Source organism: Psittacula echo, assembly GCF_963264785.1.
Source record: "Psittacula echo genome assembly, chromosome: 16".
NCBI classification, from domain to species: domain Eukaryota; kingdom Metazoa; phylum Chordata; class Aves; order Psittaciformes; family Psittacidae; genus Psittacula; species Psittacula echo.
The window spans coordinates 377,280-395,219 of record NC_137752.1 but is presented as its reverse complement, the minus strand read 5'-3'; the positions used below and the strand labels follow the sequence as shown (position 1 = coordinate 395,219).

At 52.1% G+C, this 17,940-nt stretch overlaps 1 protein-coding gene across 1 annotated transcript; it reads left to right on the top strand.

Moving 5' to 3' along the window:
- Positions 1 to 9,884: 9,884 nt before the first annotated feature.
- On the top strand, positions 9,885 to 17,553 carry MYMK (myomaker, myoblast fusion factor; the record flags this gene model as incomplete). Its single annotated transcript, XM_080630759.1, has 5 exons — positions 9,885 to 10,019; positions 12,721 to 12,835; positions 15,245 to 15,393; positions 16,286 to 16,402; positions 17,410 to 17,553. The coding sequence occupies 5 exons, from the start codon at positions 9,885 to 9,887 to the stop codon at positions 17,551 to 17,553; spliced, it is 660 nt and encodes a 219-aa protein (XP_080486885.1).
- Between the last annotated feature and the right edge of the window lie 387 nt (positions 17,554 to 17,940).

Genomic DNA, 17,940 nt, shown 5'->3' with positions numbered 1-17,940 from the left:
CCTAGAAAACAACCAAACACCACACTAAGCAGAGCTCTCATCTGGCCCCATAGCCTGTCAAGAGCAGGAGAGTTACACAGCACACACCCTATTCAGCATTCCCAGTCAGCTAAGTGACACCAGCCACCACTGGCTGCAGGGGTTTGATTCTGAAGTTATATTTAATCAGTGGAAGCATTAACACAGCACAAAGTCCACATCCCACCTCAGCTGCCACTTTCCAAACCACAGCTTCACACTGGTTCCCAGTGGCTGCACCTGATCCCACCAGCATGAGCTGGAGCTCTAAGCCTGTCTAGGAAGGGAACACAGCTTACACAGAAGCAAGTACTGCACAAGAGGCAGCGAGTAACAAGATCTATAGCAGCAGTGCATCTTAATATCTCATTTACAGAACTGCTCCTACAACAGCAAGATGAAAGGCTTCATAAACAAATAAAAAAATAAATTCAATTAACAGCCAATATTTTTCCTTTTTTCATTTGTTCACTCCAATTCCTATCTACTCCCAGGGAAGAAGCCTGTTCTTATAGAAGAGAAACCACGTGCAATTAAAGAGCAGAAATTAATATCCCAAGTGTCAGCCTTTCATCTCTTTCTTCATCTGCCTCATGAAAGAGTAACCCAGAATAGCATTTTCTTAAATAAAACTCAGCTCAAAACCACAATACGTTTTATTATAAACCTCACTGCAAGAACCAGAAAGGAGCAGGTTTCAGGAAATCAAGCTTCCAGGCAAAGTAGCTCATGTCTGCAAGTCAAAAATAAAAGTGTTCTCCCCTAAACTAATTCCCCTTGAAAAGTCACTAGGCAGAATCTTTGGGAAGCAGGGAGGTGAAAAGGTGCTGCAGACCTGCAACGTAAAGAGCTTCTTTCCTACCCTTTTTTCTTCTTGTAAGGGCTTTTGTAGCAGCTGGGAAACGCAGATTGCCGGCAATGCCAGCACGGCTGTGGTACAGGGCTTACAGACATCGCCAGAGGGCCGCGAGGTCCCACCTCGGCTTCGCGGCCGCCCCCGGGGAGAGGGTCCAGCACAGAATTACAGAACTGGCTAGGCTGGAAAAGCCCTTCACATGCGAGACACCCTTTCCAAGAGGCAGATGCACTGATTGATGGGAGCGCGGCGCGCTTGGCCGGGGATCCCGGGACAGGTGGCTGCGACTTGCCTTACACTTGGTTCTCATTAAGGCTCCCAGACACGTCTGACTCGAAGCCAGTAACGAAGCTCGCTCCCAGCTTATCCTCAGCCGGTAAGAGCTGCGTGTTTGAATAAGAAAACTGAAGGAGTGGGAGGGATGTAGCCGGCGGCATCGCGGGGCAGGGGCAGCCCCGCCGCAGGCTGCAGACGGGCCGGGCGAGCGATGCGGGGAGCCGGGGCGGGCGGCGCGGGGAGCCGGGGCGGCAGAGGCCGTACCTGGAGGCGGCGGGGCCGGGCGGGGCGATGCTCCGGGACTGGCGGTGGTGGCGGTGGATCGGAGCAGCGGCGGCCCCAGCCGCTCCCTCCCTCCTGCTCCCTCTCCGACTTCAAAGGGCAGCCAGAAGCGCCGGGGCTTCCAGCAAGGAGGAGCCGCCGCAGTGGCTCCCCCCAGCCCGCGCCGGCCGCTCTTATAGCGGCGGCCGGGGCGGGGGGGAGCGGGCGGAATTCACACCTCTCGGCCCGGGATGCCCCCACCCCGGTTAACCCCTCGCCTCCCCCGGCGCCGGCCCGCGGCCGCCAGCCGGTTTCCTGCGGCGAGGCGGGGGGGCAGAGACGGGGGGGCAGAGACGGGGGGGCAGAGACGGGGGCAGTCCGCACGCAGCCCGCACCAGCCCGCACGCATGCGTCCGCCGCACCCGGGAGATGCGCTGCCCCCAGGCGGGGGGACGGTTCTTGCAGCCCCCAGCCCCGACGGAGGGAGGTGGGCAAAGTATTGCCGGTACCTCTGCTGGAAGTGCAGGAGGGCTGGGCTGGGTCTGCCGGGGTTTTAATTGAGCTTTCTGCTGAGTAATAAACCAAATTCCCTGCACTCTGCTCTTGGTGTCATTTGCTAAGGCTCGGCATCAGGCATGCGGCTTCAGACAGCTTTCTGGCACGTAGGAGGACAGTGGTGGTCAGAAAACGGGCTTGGTGCACATCAAGAGCCTTTTGGATGAGAACAGTCCCCTGGCTCAGTGGCAGGTGTGTACATACCGTATCTGATCTATGTGTGTGTCAGGGAGAAATGCCTATGCATAAGGAAGGACACACACAGTGTATAACCTATATATGACATATGTGGTCTGTTCTCTGCAGTCTTGACATGTAAAACGTGGTTAATGAGATATCTCACCCATGTGGTGACCACACTCCCGTGCACTCCTTGGCACATCCCCACTGCACACACGGCAGTGTCATCTCAGCAGCACTGAGCAGCCCACCTGAACTATTTCCTTCATTGCTTCAGCTCAAGCCTCTCTCCTTCCCCTCTAGACCTGCTCCACATAGAGCAAAACCAGTGCTCCCAGCAGGGCGCTGCATTCTGACACTGGTTCTGCACCCAAGGTGATCACTGCAGCTTGTTGTGATTATTGCTACCGGCTGCTCCCAGCCCTTGGTGGCAATGTTCAACCCCTTCACCATCTGCCACAGGCCAGCCGCTCCCACCTGCAGGGCCTTGGGATGAGTTCCCACCCCGCCACGGGGCATAGATCCCTACACAGCTCCCAGCACCTGGTGAACCGCTGCAGGTCCGTGGTGGTGTTCATTCAGAACCAGGGCTGCTGTGTGAAGCTGAGCAGAGAACCCATCCCAGAAATGTTATGGGAAATGAAGTCTCCTTTTCTGTTTGGCTAAATGTCTGCCAGCCTGTTCTAATTTACCCAGCCAGGTTGATTTGCAACTTTCAATTTTCCATTGGTTGGCTGTGACCAGGACACTGGGAAAATTTAGCACTTGAGTTCACCCAACTTCTGCATTTCAAAATATCCCAGCCTAAGACACGCAGGAGAAAACCCTTTCAGTTTTGGAACGGCCAGGAGGGAAAAGTCTGAACACGAGAGGCTTTAAAAGCATCAAAATATTTCACATTGAAAAAGCCAGAGCAGCCTCAGCATCCCCTCACTGTCCCCCCAGGGTCCCCCAAGCTCGGGGGGTTGGCAGAAGCTTGCACCTCAGCAGACCCCATCCCAGGGTGACCCTGTCCTGCCGCAGGGATTCCCCAGGTCTGGGGAGCTCCGGGGCTGGGGGGGCCGTCCCTGCGGCAGGCACTGAGCAGCGGCAGCGGGCAAGACACGGTCGGTCGGTCTCTGCCTTTACCAAAGTTCACCAAAGCCAAAGGATTTTTTTAGTTTTTTTATGGAGCAGTTGAGATGACTCAGCGGTTTCTGACGCAATCCTTGTTTCATCGGAAAATTCCTAACCAGCTCCTAGTGGCAACTGATTGCTCCCATAAATCACACAGTGTTATCCCTGGCTGCAGCAGCGCAGCATACGCAGCCCCAGCCCATCCTCATGAAATCAGCAGGAGCGATGCCATTGCCTCAATGGGAGCAAAAACATCCCCAAATACAAAAGGCACCAGAGAGCAGCTCAAAAACACGAGCCTCTGTCCAGCTCCATGTTGGCCAAACCCCACGGCTCCAGTGTGGGGCTGGACTGGTCCCTGCTTCCAATACCCTGAAACCCCCAGGGCCAGTGCTGTCCCCAAAGCCCCACTGCTGCTGCCAGAGCTGCCGGCAGGTTCGGCATCAATCACGAGCGGTCAGGCTCAGACAACAGCGGTTTTTATCTCCCAGTTTTTGGCATAAGCATTAGAAATTATTCACAGATGTTATTTACTACTTCTGGGATTGGAATAAATTGAGACAAGATGCACCTGCATGAACAGTGAGAGGCTTTCCCACCGAGGGCTCAGATCGGACTTTCCCAGGGAAATTCAGGATTCAGGCGAGGGTCCCTGAGCCAGACCTGCTCCCACGTCCCACGCTCTGGCCAGGCAGCCCAGCGGGCTCAGCACTGCACATTCACCTCCCAGCACTGCACAGGGTGGCTCAGAGCCACCTGCACAATACCCGGCCCCACAGCGGCGTGGGGCCGGTGGGCTCCTGCCCCAAGGGACACACAGCAGCCGTCCAGCAGGCAGCTGCCAGGCTTTCCACCCCAAACCAGTGCCGTGCACCATTCAGAGAGCAAATAAAAGGAGAGACAGACACTCAAAATAACCTACTCCAGCCGGGGGAATGTCGCCAGCAACTGGCTGCTGGTTTGGCCAGAGAAGTGCCTGCAGAGGAAAGGAGTTTCCTTGGCTGACATGAGTTCAGCAAAGGACTGGGCTGGGCACTGTTGCCGCTCAGCAGGAGCTGGGGCTGCTCTCTGTGCTCTGCAGGATCAGGCCCTCTCTCCTCTAAGGAGGGGCAGGGGGACCCCTTTGCTGTGGTCGAGGGGCATCTATCCTTGACCTGGAAGAGAGAGTGATGTTCAGCTCTGACCAACAAGACGGTGACTGTCTCACTGTGCTCCCCATCATGGGACACCTTCCCCATCCTGACCCAAGCACCAGCCCTCTGACCCACCAGAGCTGATGCCCAGCACCACCGAGCCCCAGGCATGTGCCTGGAGCAGGTCCTGCTCTCGGTGAATCATGGGCTGGGGTGTTCCAGCACTGCTTTCCCAGCAAAATCAGCCCTTTCCTGGCTTGGGCCTGGTGCTGGCATGGCAGAGAGGATGGCTTTGCTGTAGCCAGCCCCATCAAGACACCCATTCGAGTCCAGGCGAGCCATGCTGGAGCAGGAGCGTGGTCTGGAGCCTGTTGGCCCAGGACCCCCCAGCAGCTTTGTCTTTGCTCAGGGCCAGACGACTAACCGCTTTTCTTCTTTTTGAAGACTTCTGACAGAAGCGACCCGTTTGTTCAACACTTCTGCACAGCCACAGGCATTGTTTCCAGGCGAGCCCGGTGCTTCTTGGGCAAATTCAAGCCACACATGGAGCAGATGAGGTCCCTGCGAGGCCAGAACATTGCCAGGGGGGTCGAAATGTGGCAAAGCTGAAAAAAAGGCCCTGGCAGCCAGCCCTACCTTCTTCTCAAGAGTTGTGGTTGTGGCCTAACACTGTGTAACTAAAACAGGCAAGAGGAGACCAAAAAGAGTGTCCTGCAGAGACTGTCCAGTCCCTTGCAGAGTGACCTGCGGCGCAATGTTGGGCAAGCGCTTCATCTCTGCATGCCTTCCTGGAATGTGGATGGGATGATTTATGTCTGTCAGCGTGAGGGCTGCTTCCACGGAGACTTGCAAAATGTTGAGTCTAAACTGACAAAGCCGAAGCCCCCAAACTGCTCTTGCCACCAGACTCCTGCCCAGAAACATCTCTGGGCAGTTTGAAAGCTCCAGGTGACCACAGCATCCCCACGTATGGTCCTGACTGTAGAGTTTCAATGGCTATAAAAGCCCCTTTTTTTCTGTACAAACTTGAATTTTACCTATCCCCAAAGGGTCAACTTCCCTGCAAGAACTTGGAGGAGCTTCAGATGAGTCGTGCTTGGTTCACAGTTTTAGCTATACAAAGATTAAAAACCCAAAAAGTACAAAGCCTCTTCTTTTAATGGAATGAGTCTTGCAGGGAAGCTGTGCTGAGGGACATCAGCTATGCGGCATTGCCAACCACAGGCATTCAAAAGTCATGAGTCAGACTCCCCAAAAAATCAAGACCTGTTTTGTTCCCTTCTGGATTTTGAGCCTGGAAGCATCACAGCTTCAACCTTTTCTCTTCAGAAAATGACATTTTTGAATATTGGGGAGGGAGCCCCGAGACACTCACATCATCCCTGGGCTCCAGGAGTCATGACTGTAAAAAGCCCATTAAACACCATGAAATGGGTAGTAAACCCCTGTGCTGCCTCCTGGGATTAGGCCACCCAGGACACAGCAAGGGGTAGAAGCAGTGATGAGAAAAGACATGTTGTTACTGTCAGTGGTGACACGCTTGTTATGGGCCATGAATGTTATTACTGTCAGTGGTGACATGCTTGTTATGGGCCATGACAGGGTAGAGGAGAAGGGAAGAGTGAAAAACAAAAAAAGCCCTAAGGAAAAAAGAAGCAGGGATACCTGCAAGGAACATGCATAATACATTTATTCAACAGCAAAAAGGGAAATTTTAAGGGCAAATATTCAGTAAAGCTGCCTAAAATGAGGCCAGGCCTTATGGAGCATGGATATTTTAAGTGGCAATTTATTCCACTAATAAAAAAAAGAAGGATGCAGGTGCTTTGGCAGGCTGTGAACAGGACCAGGGGAGCACTGTGGCAGATCAGAGCTGAATCTGCCACGCAAGGGGCTCAGGCACAGCTGGTGGCTCTGCCTTTACTGGGCTCTTTTTCCCTGGCGTTCAGATCCCAGCTATCCAGAAAGCACTACCCACACCGGAGACCTATGCAACAGCTCTGGCCACAGGCTGCAGTGGGTGGTGAGAGGTGTTTTATCCAGATGCTGCAGCCATGCCTTTTCCAGCTGGTCAGGGAAGGGATTGTGCCCATGGGCTGCTTCACACTTGCAGCAGGTCCTTTCACACCAGAAGGTTTCCTGATCAAATTCCCAGGGCAGAGCAGCAAGAAGACAAGGAACCTTTGCCAGCTGGATGGTGCGGCGGTCATTACATTGCTCGGGGCTCCTTGGGGCTGACTGTGCTGCTCCAGGGCCACAGCTTTTGCGCATCATCCTGGCCAGGCCATTGTCCAGCTTTTTACCATCATTCCTAAGACCAGACTGTACAAGTCACAGTGCTGTGGAGATGAAAAGTTGGACTCCAAAGTAATGGAAGTGGTAAACAATGCTCTGCAGTAAGCACTGAGCTGGCGCAGCCATCCGTGCATACCTGCTCACATTGAACTTGCGTTGCAGCACTGCAAGTCGCAGCTGGTATAGAAGCTGCAGCCTTGATCCTGCATTTTAGTGCCATTATCACCATTATTTCAAACCTGTCGGTAACTGGGGGCACACAATGGAGCAGGTTTCAATTCTGATGCAGTCTACACCCCACACAAATGAAAGATCATCCTATACTTAGCCCAAGAAGAATATGCTGTTAATACTCACAATAGGCACAGACTCCTCATCCTCTGTTCCAATATATACTACTTTTAAACTATCACCTTAATATTAAAAATAAAACAAAGCTATCTATGTCTCTCTCTTTTGCTGCAATGTCTGAGTTTAAAGGGTAGGCCTGCTTACAGAAAATCATGGTTAATGTTACCCTGGAAGGATCCAGGACAGCATACCAGAACCTGGTTTTGGCATCTGGGAACAAGTTTTCAGCCATATGTATCACCGTTGCTGCGTGCACTCTGGTCCACACAAAATTAGCCCTGTGGAATGTAGATGTAAGATTTGCTTTCCAGGAGTACTTAAATGCACGAGCTAAAATTTGCTCTTTCTACATTTCCTACCTGTTTAGGAGAGTGGGAGCAAAGTCCTGGCTCTTTGTTCTTGGGCTCCTCCCTGGGAAGGTCTGCAAAGCCCACGTCTCGCACTGCAGCTCATTTGCAGCCTGAACAAAGACCTTTTAAGCAGCAGCTCCCAACAGGAGCTTGCCACCTGCCTACCCCTTGCCTTCCACTTCACTTTGGGATCTCTTTTTTAACAATGGCTGGAACACGTGTGCAAACCGGTGGGATTTTTTCCCCTCAGTGCCTACAGCACTGGCTGCAAACCAAACACCAGCTCCAAGTGTGCAGCTGGGGGAGAAGAGAGAAAAAACAAATCCCCAACAACCTGTGGAATGTTTTCTTGCTCCTGACAGCTCCAACACTTCCCTGGTCAGGGGAGTGCTCGCCATAGTTGGCACTTGCTGCATTCAGCAGTCAGCCAGGGTTTCCTTTCCAGTGGGCTCCAGCTAGATTCTGGGCACAGGATGGGGATAAGGGGAATGCATTTAACAACTGCGTGATTGTGTTTTCACCTGATGCTGTTTGGCTTATGGCACAATCACCAGCCTTGCAAGCTCCTGCAGGTAGGTGGCTTGTCGCACTACTGCACAGCTTTGCAAATGGTCCCACAAGGCTGTGGGTGGCTCCTTTGCACCCAGCTGTGGAAGTCTGTCCTCACCAACACGTTCTGAGCTGTGTTCTCACCTCTCTGACACCAGCCTCAGGGCCACAGAAGAAAAGTGGATGTGTTTTTCTTAGCCAGAAACCCAGAGCAGTTTGTGCAACCAGCCAACCCCACCAGGACAAGCACTGCTGTGCGGTGGCCCCAGCACCTTCCTTGGTCCAAGCAGCTCATGCAAGAATAACAGGGAATAAAGGATATGTCTGAGAATGTGGCACAGGAAAGTAATAGGTACTTTGGGGCACACTGGCTCTCAGCTCTGATTTCCGCCTAGGGCTGGATGTCTGGGGAGAAGCAGGTATTCATGTGCTGGCCTGCAGGGATTAATTTGCACAGTAAACAGGGACACCAGTTTTTCACTATTTATTGGTAGAGAGATGAAATTTTGCAGGAGTTTCTGGTAAGTTTATCGCTTGTCCATGCAAGAGGGCAGCCAGAGACATGGTGTGGGCAGCATCCAACAGAAGGATGCTGCCTGCAGCCAGAAAGGGAATGTGGATGGTTCCTGCAGTATCAGCTAAAAATAGGAGCCATACCCAGCTTATCTCTGCTGAGCCCCGAGCAAGGCTCTCAGCACAGCCCTCCCAGGTCAGTGTTTTAATACTGTCATGCCATTCTCACTGCACACACAACACCCCATTGCTCCCCCTCCCGGAGTCCTTTCCAACCTGGAGCAGTTCTTTGCTCTGTGCATCCTTTCTCGCAGCAGACCCCTCCCGGGGACAGGCGAGCCCATCCTGTCGGCCTCAGGAATGGTGGCTCATACCACAACTCACACCCTCCCCCCAAATCCGTAGCCATGAGGGCGGTTGCTCAAGTGCAGCATTCCTGGTCCCTGTGTCCTGGGAACAGCTGTACCGAAGAGATGCCGAGAATGCATGCGAGACTCCAAGGAAAAGATATTAACAGCGGAGCAGCAGTGGTATCATAAAAAATCATAACAAAAGAGAGAAGCCACTGAGTGGATTAACAGCCCCAGCACTGGTTGGCTTTTGGTCTCCTTCCCTCCAGCTTTTATGCTTAAATACCTCCATTCCAGAGAAGCTCAGCTCCTGAATTTCAGACAGAGCTCCTGGAGGTGGCCACGCTGCAAAGCCTGAGGGCATGGCTGAGAAACTTCACTGCACTTAACTCCACCAACTGCACAGGAGGGCACATAGGCACATAGCTGGTGTTATAGACCCGGCATCAAATGAGCTCCCCGTGCCTGTGCTCTGCTACAGCAGTCCCACCTGCTCCAGGTATGTCCTTGTGAGGAAATAAAAGGCAGATATGGAGCTTGGTGTGCATTTCTCAGGTACGGCAGAGGTAGCAGGACTCATCCCACTGTTTTAGAATTGCCTGGTACCTGCCATGTACCAGTTCTTCCCTACTTTATGGCAGTGTGGCACAGAGGATGGTTTTTCTCTGCAGGGCTGCTCCAGCAGCACTGACCCAGGCTCGGCACAGGGGCAGCAGGATGCAGATGTGGGGTCTCTCCATGGGGAGCAAGCAGACCCTCAGTCCTCATCCACCCTGCACCAGCTCTGACGCTCAGCACAAGGCATGCAAGGACGACATCCCCCCTGCTCCTTTAGGAACACCGACACAATACTGGGGACACAGAGCATCTGCTGCAGGAGCTGCCGGCTGTGCCAGGAATGTCACTGCTGGGGAGAGCCAGGAGCAGAGGGGCGGCCATGGTGGCAGCTGCTCCCTGCCCGAGCCCTCCCGCACCCAGGACATTTAAACTTTAAAGCATGCTCAACACGGCTCTTTCCTGCACTGCCCCTGTCCAGCGCGCAGAGATCAGGTCCCGGGAGCTGGCAGCACACAAGGCACCCATGGGCTCACTGGTGGCCAAGCTCCTTCTTCCCACCATCAGCACCTTGGTTTTCCTCCCCACCATCAGCATCGCAGCAAAGCGGCGCTTCCACATGGAAGCCATGGTCTACTTCTTCACCATGTTCTTCGTGGCGGTAAGATGCACCCAAACCCTCCGTGCGCGTTGCATCCCCCCAGATGCCCCCAGCACTGGTCTCCATGGGGAGGGGTACCTGGATCTCACCCCAGTGTGGCCCCCAGAATATCCATTTTCACTTATTTCCCACCATGTGCAGTGCTGACACTAATTCTTCAGTTCAGGATGTCCTAAGTGGTGGCCTTACATAGATTTAATGGTGGTTTATGATTGTGAGGTTAGGGAGAGTGTCTGGGTGCAAAGAGACTTGATTGATTTGCGATGTTTTGGGGCTGGTTTCTCTCTTTGTTTTACAGCTGGTAAGTGGCCATGCTGAATTTGGGGTTTAAATTGTATCCAGAGTCTCTTTCTATGCTTCTGTCAGTTTAGCCAAAAGTACGTAGTCAAATTATTGATTTTGCAATTGCTAACTGGTGGTGGGAGCAATGCTGGAGTCAGGGGAGTTTCTGCACTGTGAAAGGAAAGACTAAAACTTGCTAAGCTAACAAGAAAAATTATTATTAACCCTCCATCCTGGCAGAGCAGTTAGAAACCATGTGTTTCACCAGGCTCAGGATCACCCTCCTTCCTCGCCTGGGAATAATGAGTGGAGAAAGTCAGTTGTCTTTACTTATACAAAGTAATTCATATTCCTGCTCCTGGAAGTAAGCTTCCCTGCACTCTGTATTCCTGCTAAGTGCCTCTGCACACACACAGGCTGAGCACCTAAAGCAGCATCCCAATAGGAAAAATCTCCTATTTAACCCCCTGGCAATGCTCTGCTAAAGAATACGAAGGAAATAGCCCAGCAACCTAACCAATACCGCATTTAGCTCTTTTCGCCTCCTGTCTCAAGGCATCTCCATGAGGGAGATGCACAGGGACAGAGAAACTGAGGCAGGGAGTAGATAAAGGACCTTCCTGGTGTGAAAAACTCTTCCATATTAGCAGTGCTCTGAGCAAGGCTAGTCTTTTAGTCCTAAGGATCCACCATTTAATCCTACAATTAAAACACAATGCAGGTGGGGAAATTCTTCCAGTTCCATCAAAACTGCAGGACTACTTAATAAAACCATCCCATCTGAGCCCCCCCAGCTCCCCAGGGAAGCCAGAAATCTACGATTTCATTTGCACTGGTTTTGTGTCTGCTTCACCTCCCCAAGAAGTCAATAGGAAAATTGGCCTGGGTTTCAACAGGAGGTGGAATAGGTCCTCAGCAAAGAGCCTGAAGAGGCAGAATATCTGTGTGTGGGGAAGGGAAAGAAGTGTGGGGAAGGGAAAGAAGTATGGGGAAGGGAAAGAAGTATAGGGAAGGGAAGGGAAGGGAGAGGAGGGAAAGGGAGGTGAAGGCCGGGAAGGGCAGGGAGAGGAGGGAAAGGGAGGTGAAGGCCAGGAAGGGAAGGGAGCTGACAGCATGGTCGGGGGAGGGGGTAGGAAGGGCAGCAGCTGCTACAGTTGCCTTTCTTGTAGCATCCCACTCCTCCTCCCCCAGGAGACCTCATCAGAGCAATGAAAGCATATGTCCATCACAGACAGGTGCTGCGACGCCAGCCAGAAACACACTCTTTGTCTTCTACCCTTTCTACCCAGTTTCCAGGCTCCACAAGCCCAATCTCAGACAGAGAAAAGAATCACGGCTGTGGTGCAATCTTTTCTAGAAGCTGCAGCGAGCCAAAGGATTTGCAGCTATTCCCATTATAAATAATATCAGCATCCCTGCTGGGCCATGGCAGTGGGGATTGTTCCAAGGGCGTCCTGCCAAGCAGTGAAGGGACTTCTTCAGAAACAGCAGAACACACTGGTGCTACCACTAGCAGATCTGCAGGGCTGAATGCTCAGAGGAAAAGGCGAGCACCAGGCAAACACTGGGAGCATTCCTGTGGTTGCACTGGAAAATTTCTCTTGGCTCAGTTTGCATTTATGTTGCATGACAATGGACTTTTTGCAAATAAACTGATCAATGAGCTAATGGGCAGCAGCCAGTGGCTCTTAAGAGACTACACTAATGAGTGAATTCCCCACTATTCAGACTCTGGCCACGTAAACCCCATCTCGCTGGCCAGTGACCTGGCATCCACACACGTTTCATCAGGACACTCATTTTGAATTGTTTCACAAGAACCTTTTGCAATTAGAACCCAATCTCAGAGTCCTCCTTCTGCTGGAGAGGACGTTCCTGCACTGCCTGGGTCTCGGCTCAACGCAGCTTGATCACAGAACCATAAACTCACAGAATCACAGAATCACAGAACCCTTTAGGTTGGAAAAGACCTTTCAAGTCACTCAAGATGATCTGCTCCATAACCTGCCCCTCCACCAAGTCAAGCTGACAGCCTGTCATTGCCCAGATCCTCCTTCCAGCTCTTCTTTATAGATGGGCATCTCATTTGCTAACTTCCAGTCAGCTGGGACCTCCCCAGGCCATCACATTGCAAATTCTGGCACAGATCTAGGGGCCAGCAAAAGCTCATCCACAAATAATCTAGACTAAGAGAGAAGAATTCTCATTCTCAGGAAATGTGTGACATTATCTCTCAAATATATTCATTATTGTGTATCAGTAACTCTGGTGTATTTGAGACTGTATTGTTGTGGCTGGCCATCCTCTCAAGAGCCATGCAAAGGCTGTTTCACACCAGTTGGTAAGAGCTTTTACCTCACTGCTCGGTGGGTAAATGACTCATTTTCTAACCCTTTCTTCTTCTTTTTCCTTTCCCTAGATTTACCATGCATGCGATGGCCCCGGCTTATCAGTGCTGTGCTTCATGCGCTACGATATCCTGGAGTACTTCAGCATCTATGGGACAGCTCTGTCCATCTGGGTGTCCCTCATGGGTAAGCACTGGTCTCTCGTTGTTCCACCAGTGTTTGCAGGTCAGGCAGGATTTGTCAGCATCACTGGTGGGATGGTTAGTGGGTTCAGCCCCCAGAAACCCTGATGCCTTTGAGCTCCCATCTGCAAGACTTAGCTCTGAGATTGTCTTTTATGGCAGTCAGCCCATGCTATGGTTTAATCCATTTTTATATCACTAATGACTTGGAAAGCTATTACACTCAGTGCGGTCCAGGCATACACAAAAACTCTCCTGAATGGTGGCTGGGGAAGTTTCTCTCTTGGATAAACAGAGCTGTGGCACCCGCATTTGTGTTAGTCGGGTGCTCCCCTCCCTACCCTCTCCAGCTCTTCTGCATGTCCTTACAACAGTAGAATTCTTTATTTCAAATTGGCAAGTCACACATGAAGCCTTGTGCTTTAGTTCAAAGCAGGACAGTACTATGTGATGACTTAGTCTGAAACCTCATGTACCAGGGAATCTCCCATTTCTCCTCATTTTCCCCATGTTGAGCCCATCAGCTTGTCCTGTCCTGACTTGGGTGACATTAAGACATGCAGAATCTACCATTTCCCTTGGTAACATGCAAATCAAAGTAGTTTAGTCAAAACAAATATATCTTCATAGTCTATCAAAAGCCTAGTCTGGGTTGATGGGAAATACTAGATCTGCTTAGAAAAAACAGAAATGTATTTCACTTCCTTTTTATTAAAATTCCTGACCCTTGCCCTATTCCTCAGCTTTCCTTTTCCCACATTCCCTTCCCTCTTTTTTCTCATTTTGTCCCTCATTTGCCACTGAGACAAGGTATAACAAATTTAATAAAGAAAAAAAGTGCACTACTAAAGAAGGATAAAAAATTCAAACCAGTTATTTGAAGGTTGTGTGTATTTCTGACAGGAGAAAAGAGCAGGGTAAGAGGAAAGATGTGGGACAGTCACTCAACAACAAAGATTTTGCTCAACAGATCCAGACCTTCTCCAGCAGCTGCACACCCAGTCCATGCTCCAGCCAGCAGGGTCCCCAGCCCTCCCAGCGCTGAACTGGGGTCACCACACTGATGTACAGCCCCAAAACACCCACAAGACTCTCCCCTCTTCTCCTCAGGACTCCAGGAATGGTGCAGGACCTCCAGCCATGATGGCGGGCTCCTGCAGCCCCTGAGTCCAGTACGAGCCGTGGGGCAGCATCCCCTCCACTGGTCACAGACCCATCTCTCCTCCCTTAACCACCGAGCAGTGCAGAGAGCATTAGCCCCCTTCTAGGATATGCAACAGGATAACTCTTCCATGCAAGGAAAACTGAGTGGGGAAAATATTAACCTTAGAAATGGCTCTGTTCCCCCAGGTGCAAGTCCCAAGGTGGGCTCCCAAACCGTCCATGGCACTCCAATGCTCTCTCTGCTCAGCTAGAAAAGGCGATGAGGAAAACCATCTCTGAAGGGCATTTTCAGTAGATAACAGCAGTGTCAGGGTAGGTCAGAGCTGATCCAGACACTTTGGCTCCTTGCAGCAAAATTCAATTTGATTGCTTCATTATTGCATTCAAAAACCTTGCAAAAAATACAAATCCTGCACTCCAGTGTTTTAAATATTGACCCGCAGGGAAACAACAGAGATTAAAATACGGACATTATCCCTTAGCCCAACTCCCTATAAAACCATGATCCAAGGACATGGAAGGTGTGGTGACTGAAGCCCAGGGAAGCCTCTTGCTGTGGCTTGTAAAGCCCAACTGCACATGTGTGGATGCAGACCCCTGGGCACGCTTCCCGGAATGCAAATCCAGGACAGCCATAACACAGCTGTGCGAGCTGGAAAAGCACGGAGCCCACTGGGATCCATAACTTTTATCAGTTATTACCCCATTCTGTGCTAAACAAAAGCCTCTAATAATTCACTCGCACTGGCGACTTCCAGCTCGGAACCTCAGGCAGGTGCTGGCGGAGCCGGGCAGCCCAGTCCCATCGCTCAGTGAGCACCGTCCTACAACAGCAGTGTGGTGGAGGCTGCTTAGGGCTGATCCAGTAACTTCAGGAGGGCTGGAGATGCAGGATGAATCCAAGAGCTGATGGAGAGCTCACTGGGTGCAAATGTGTTTGCAATCACTTCCGACTTCTGGTTCAAGGCAGGGAAGGGGAAAGGTAGGAAATCTCCTTTAGCTCCCACACACAACACTGAATGTAAGACCCCTAAAATGAACTCCTAGACCCACCACTCAGATGTCTCAGGGTGGTTTGCGTTGCCCCCGTGTGCCTTGGTTTCCCCATCAGTGAGGCATAAGAAGGGCAAACCAGACCTGGATGCTGAGTGTCCCCAGGGCAGGCAGGACAGACCCCAGTAAGGCTTTAGGGGAGCAGCCAAGGATGAGGGTGGGTGAGCTGATACTCCCTGTGCTCGGTGCAATGCAGCCCTGGCAGAGTTTGATGAACCGAAGAGATCAACCTTCGTCATGTTTGGTGTCCTCACCATCGCCGTGAGGATCTACCACGACCGCTGGGGCTACGGCGTCTACTCAGGACCCATCGGGACAGCAGTGCTGGTGATAACCATGAAATGGGTATGTAGGGAAGGGCTCAGGCCATCACAGTGGTTAAACAGCACTTCTTCAAACTGAGCAGAAAGTAGGCAGACAGCAAGCAGCCCTGCTGATAAAACCCAGATTCGATCAGTCTGAGCAATCTACCACATCTCTTGTCCCTGCATTTCTAATCAGGAGGACCATATTTAGGGAGTTTTTACAGCTACTCAGAGGCAGAGGGCTCTGGTAAAGTGCCCCGGAGCCAGTGGAGGATGTGCATAAAACACAATGATAAAGTGGGAAGTAATCTGCCTGTAGCCTGCCTGCACCAGGCTGGGATAGCCAGGCACTGTGCTGCAGCCTGTGCCCTGCTCACAGCAGATTCCGCAGATCCAGGCAGGAGCACGCTGGTGGAGCCACTTGCAAGAGAGGGAAAGGAGAAGGATCCAGTGATGGGATAAAAACTGCAGGAAGATGCTGCCAAGCATCACAGAACTACAGTGCTGCAAGTCTCAGCTATCTACCGTCACTAAGCCCTGTCCAACTGCTCAGCCAGCAGCTAAAAGCAAGTGCCCATGATGAGGAGGGGATGGGCAAGGAGGGGACCAAGGCAGGGGACCACCCTGCATCCCCCAGCTGGAACCCACTCTCCCAGAGACTAGGTTTGTGAGGGCATACACTCCCTGAGCCGGTTTTGGGGCTGAATATTAAGAAAAGAACATTATGATCATGAATGAGGCAGGAAGACCCATTGCGGCACATGGGTCCTCCTGCACATCACAGGCATAGGTGCTTCCCATGTGCAGGCAGATCTCACAGCCGAGAGGAGCTGCTCTGTGGGTCTTGCCTGGTTTTATTTCAGCATTCATGGGATCTTTCAGACGTGGAGCAGCAGCCAAATCCACGTCAATAGCTCTCTCTTTCCTTCCAGCTACAAAAGATGAAAGAGAAGAAAGGGCTCTATCCAGACAAGAGTGTCTACACCCAGCAGATTGGCCCTGGCTTCTGTTTTGGGGCATTAGCACTGATGCTGAGGTTCTTCTTTGAGGTACCTGTTTGCACACTCGAACTGACTTTACAAGGTGTAAAGGGCATTACCAAGATAGGAGACCTACCCCCTTTGCATGTGGGGCTGCCTCCAGCCTTGGACAAAACTCAGCTCAGGTGTGGGTCTCCGGGGTTAGCAGCAGGGATGAGGATCCCTCCCTGCTTGCCCCCATCCCAGCCCCTGGCCCATTAATTGCGGTGTGGGCAAGGACAGACATGGCAACAACTGACACGCAGGGTGAGGCTCCCTCTTCCCCCCCGTTAAGTGAGTCACACGGACATGGACCATGCTTTCTTTAGCCATATGTGGTCCTCAAAACAGCTTTATCAAACACGAGTGGTGTTTTTTAAACACTGGGCATGGGTGACTTAAGGACGGCATGCAGAGCCACGGCAGGGCTGGATATGGCCCAGGCATGGCCAGATCGAAAACTGGCTCACACCAAAGAGAAAACGATTCGTGGGCTCCCATTGGCACTCAGTCCGTGTTTACAAGCTCCTGCTCCTGCCGGGGGCCAGGCACTCGTGCAGCATGGAAGGGTCTGTCCATCCTGTGGGGACGGTGACAACCCCCTACACGGCTCTGGTCCCGCTGAGCCCAGCCCCACCACAGCGGCCGCGCTGTGCGTCAGAAGCCACCGTGCACAGCCCCGCAGCATCCTCAGGGGCATTTTTCAAAGCATTCAGTAATTGCACGTTCTAGCACAACATAAAACCGTCACTTAGCAGAAGCGGCCTCCCCCCATGCCGCAGCCTCACCGCCACGGCCTTTGCGGGGTAATGAAACACTTCATTCAACAACCGGGAAACGTGCAAATTAGAATGTGCTAAATCTACTTTGCTGTTTTGTTTTAAAGGCTGCACATCCTTTCTTTTCTGACAGAAAAAGAGGCAGAAGGCTCAGGAGTTTCTTTTTACTCCTTTCCTTTTGGCTACTTATAGAATCCTGATGTTTTGCACCTAACGCAAACACCCCGGCAGGTCTCACTAACGCTCTCCCCATTGTAGGAGTGGGATTACACCTACGTGCACAGCTTCTACCACTGCGCCTTGGCGATGGCCTTTGTGCTGCTGCTGCCTAAGGAGAACAAGGCCGGGACCGGTGGGACCCCTGCCAGGCTCGACTGCTCCACACTCTGCTGCTGTGTCTGACGTGCCCAGCCAAGCAGGGCACTGGCTCTTCGGCTCCTGAAGCCATGGAGGGGCACAGCCAAATGCCCACTGTATTTTCCTCTGGGACATGGCCATCTTTTCCTACCAGATCTGTGCACACCCTGGGATTTCCTTCTCTGGAAGGTCTTCACCTTTCCACAATCAGCCCTAGCAGATGTTGGGCTTCCAGATGGCCACACAGCCATACTTCTCCCTGGAGAAGCACTTGTCCGGACTGGTGACCCTGTCCCTGTCCCAGGAGACCCAGGCATTCCCAGGCCATCACCGCCCAGGCTGTCCCTTGCACTGGCCCAGGAGGACCCGAGTTGTCCCATTGGTGCAGGCCTGCCCACCCCAAGCGCTCAAGGCTTCATTTGCAATGCCCAC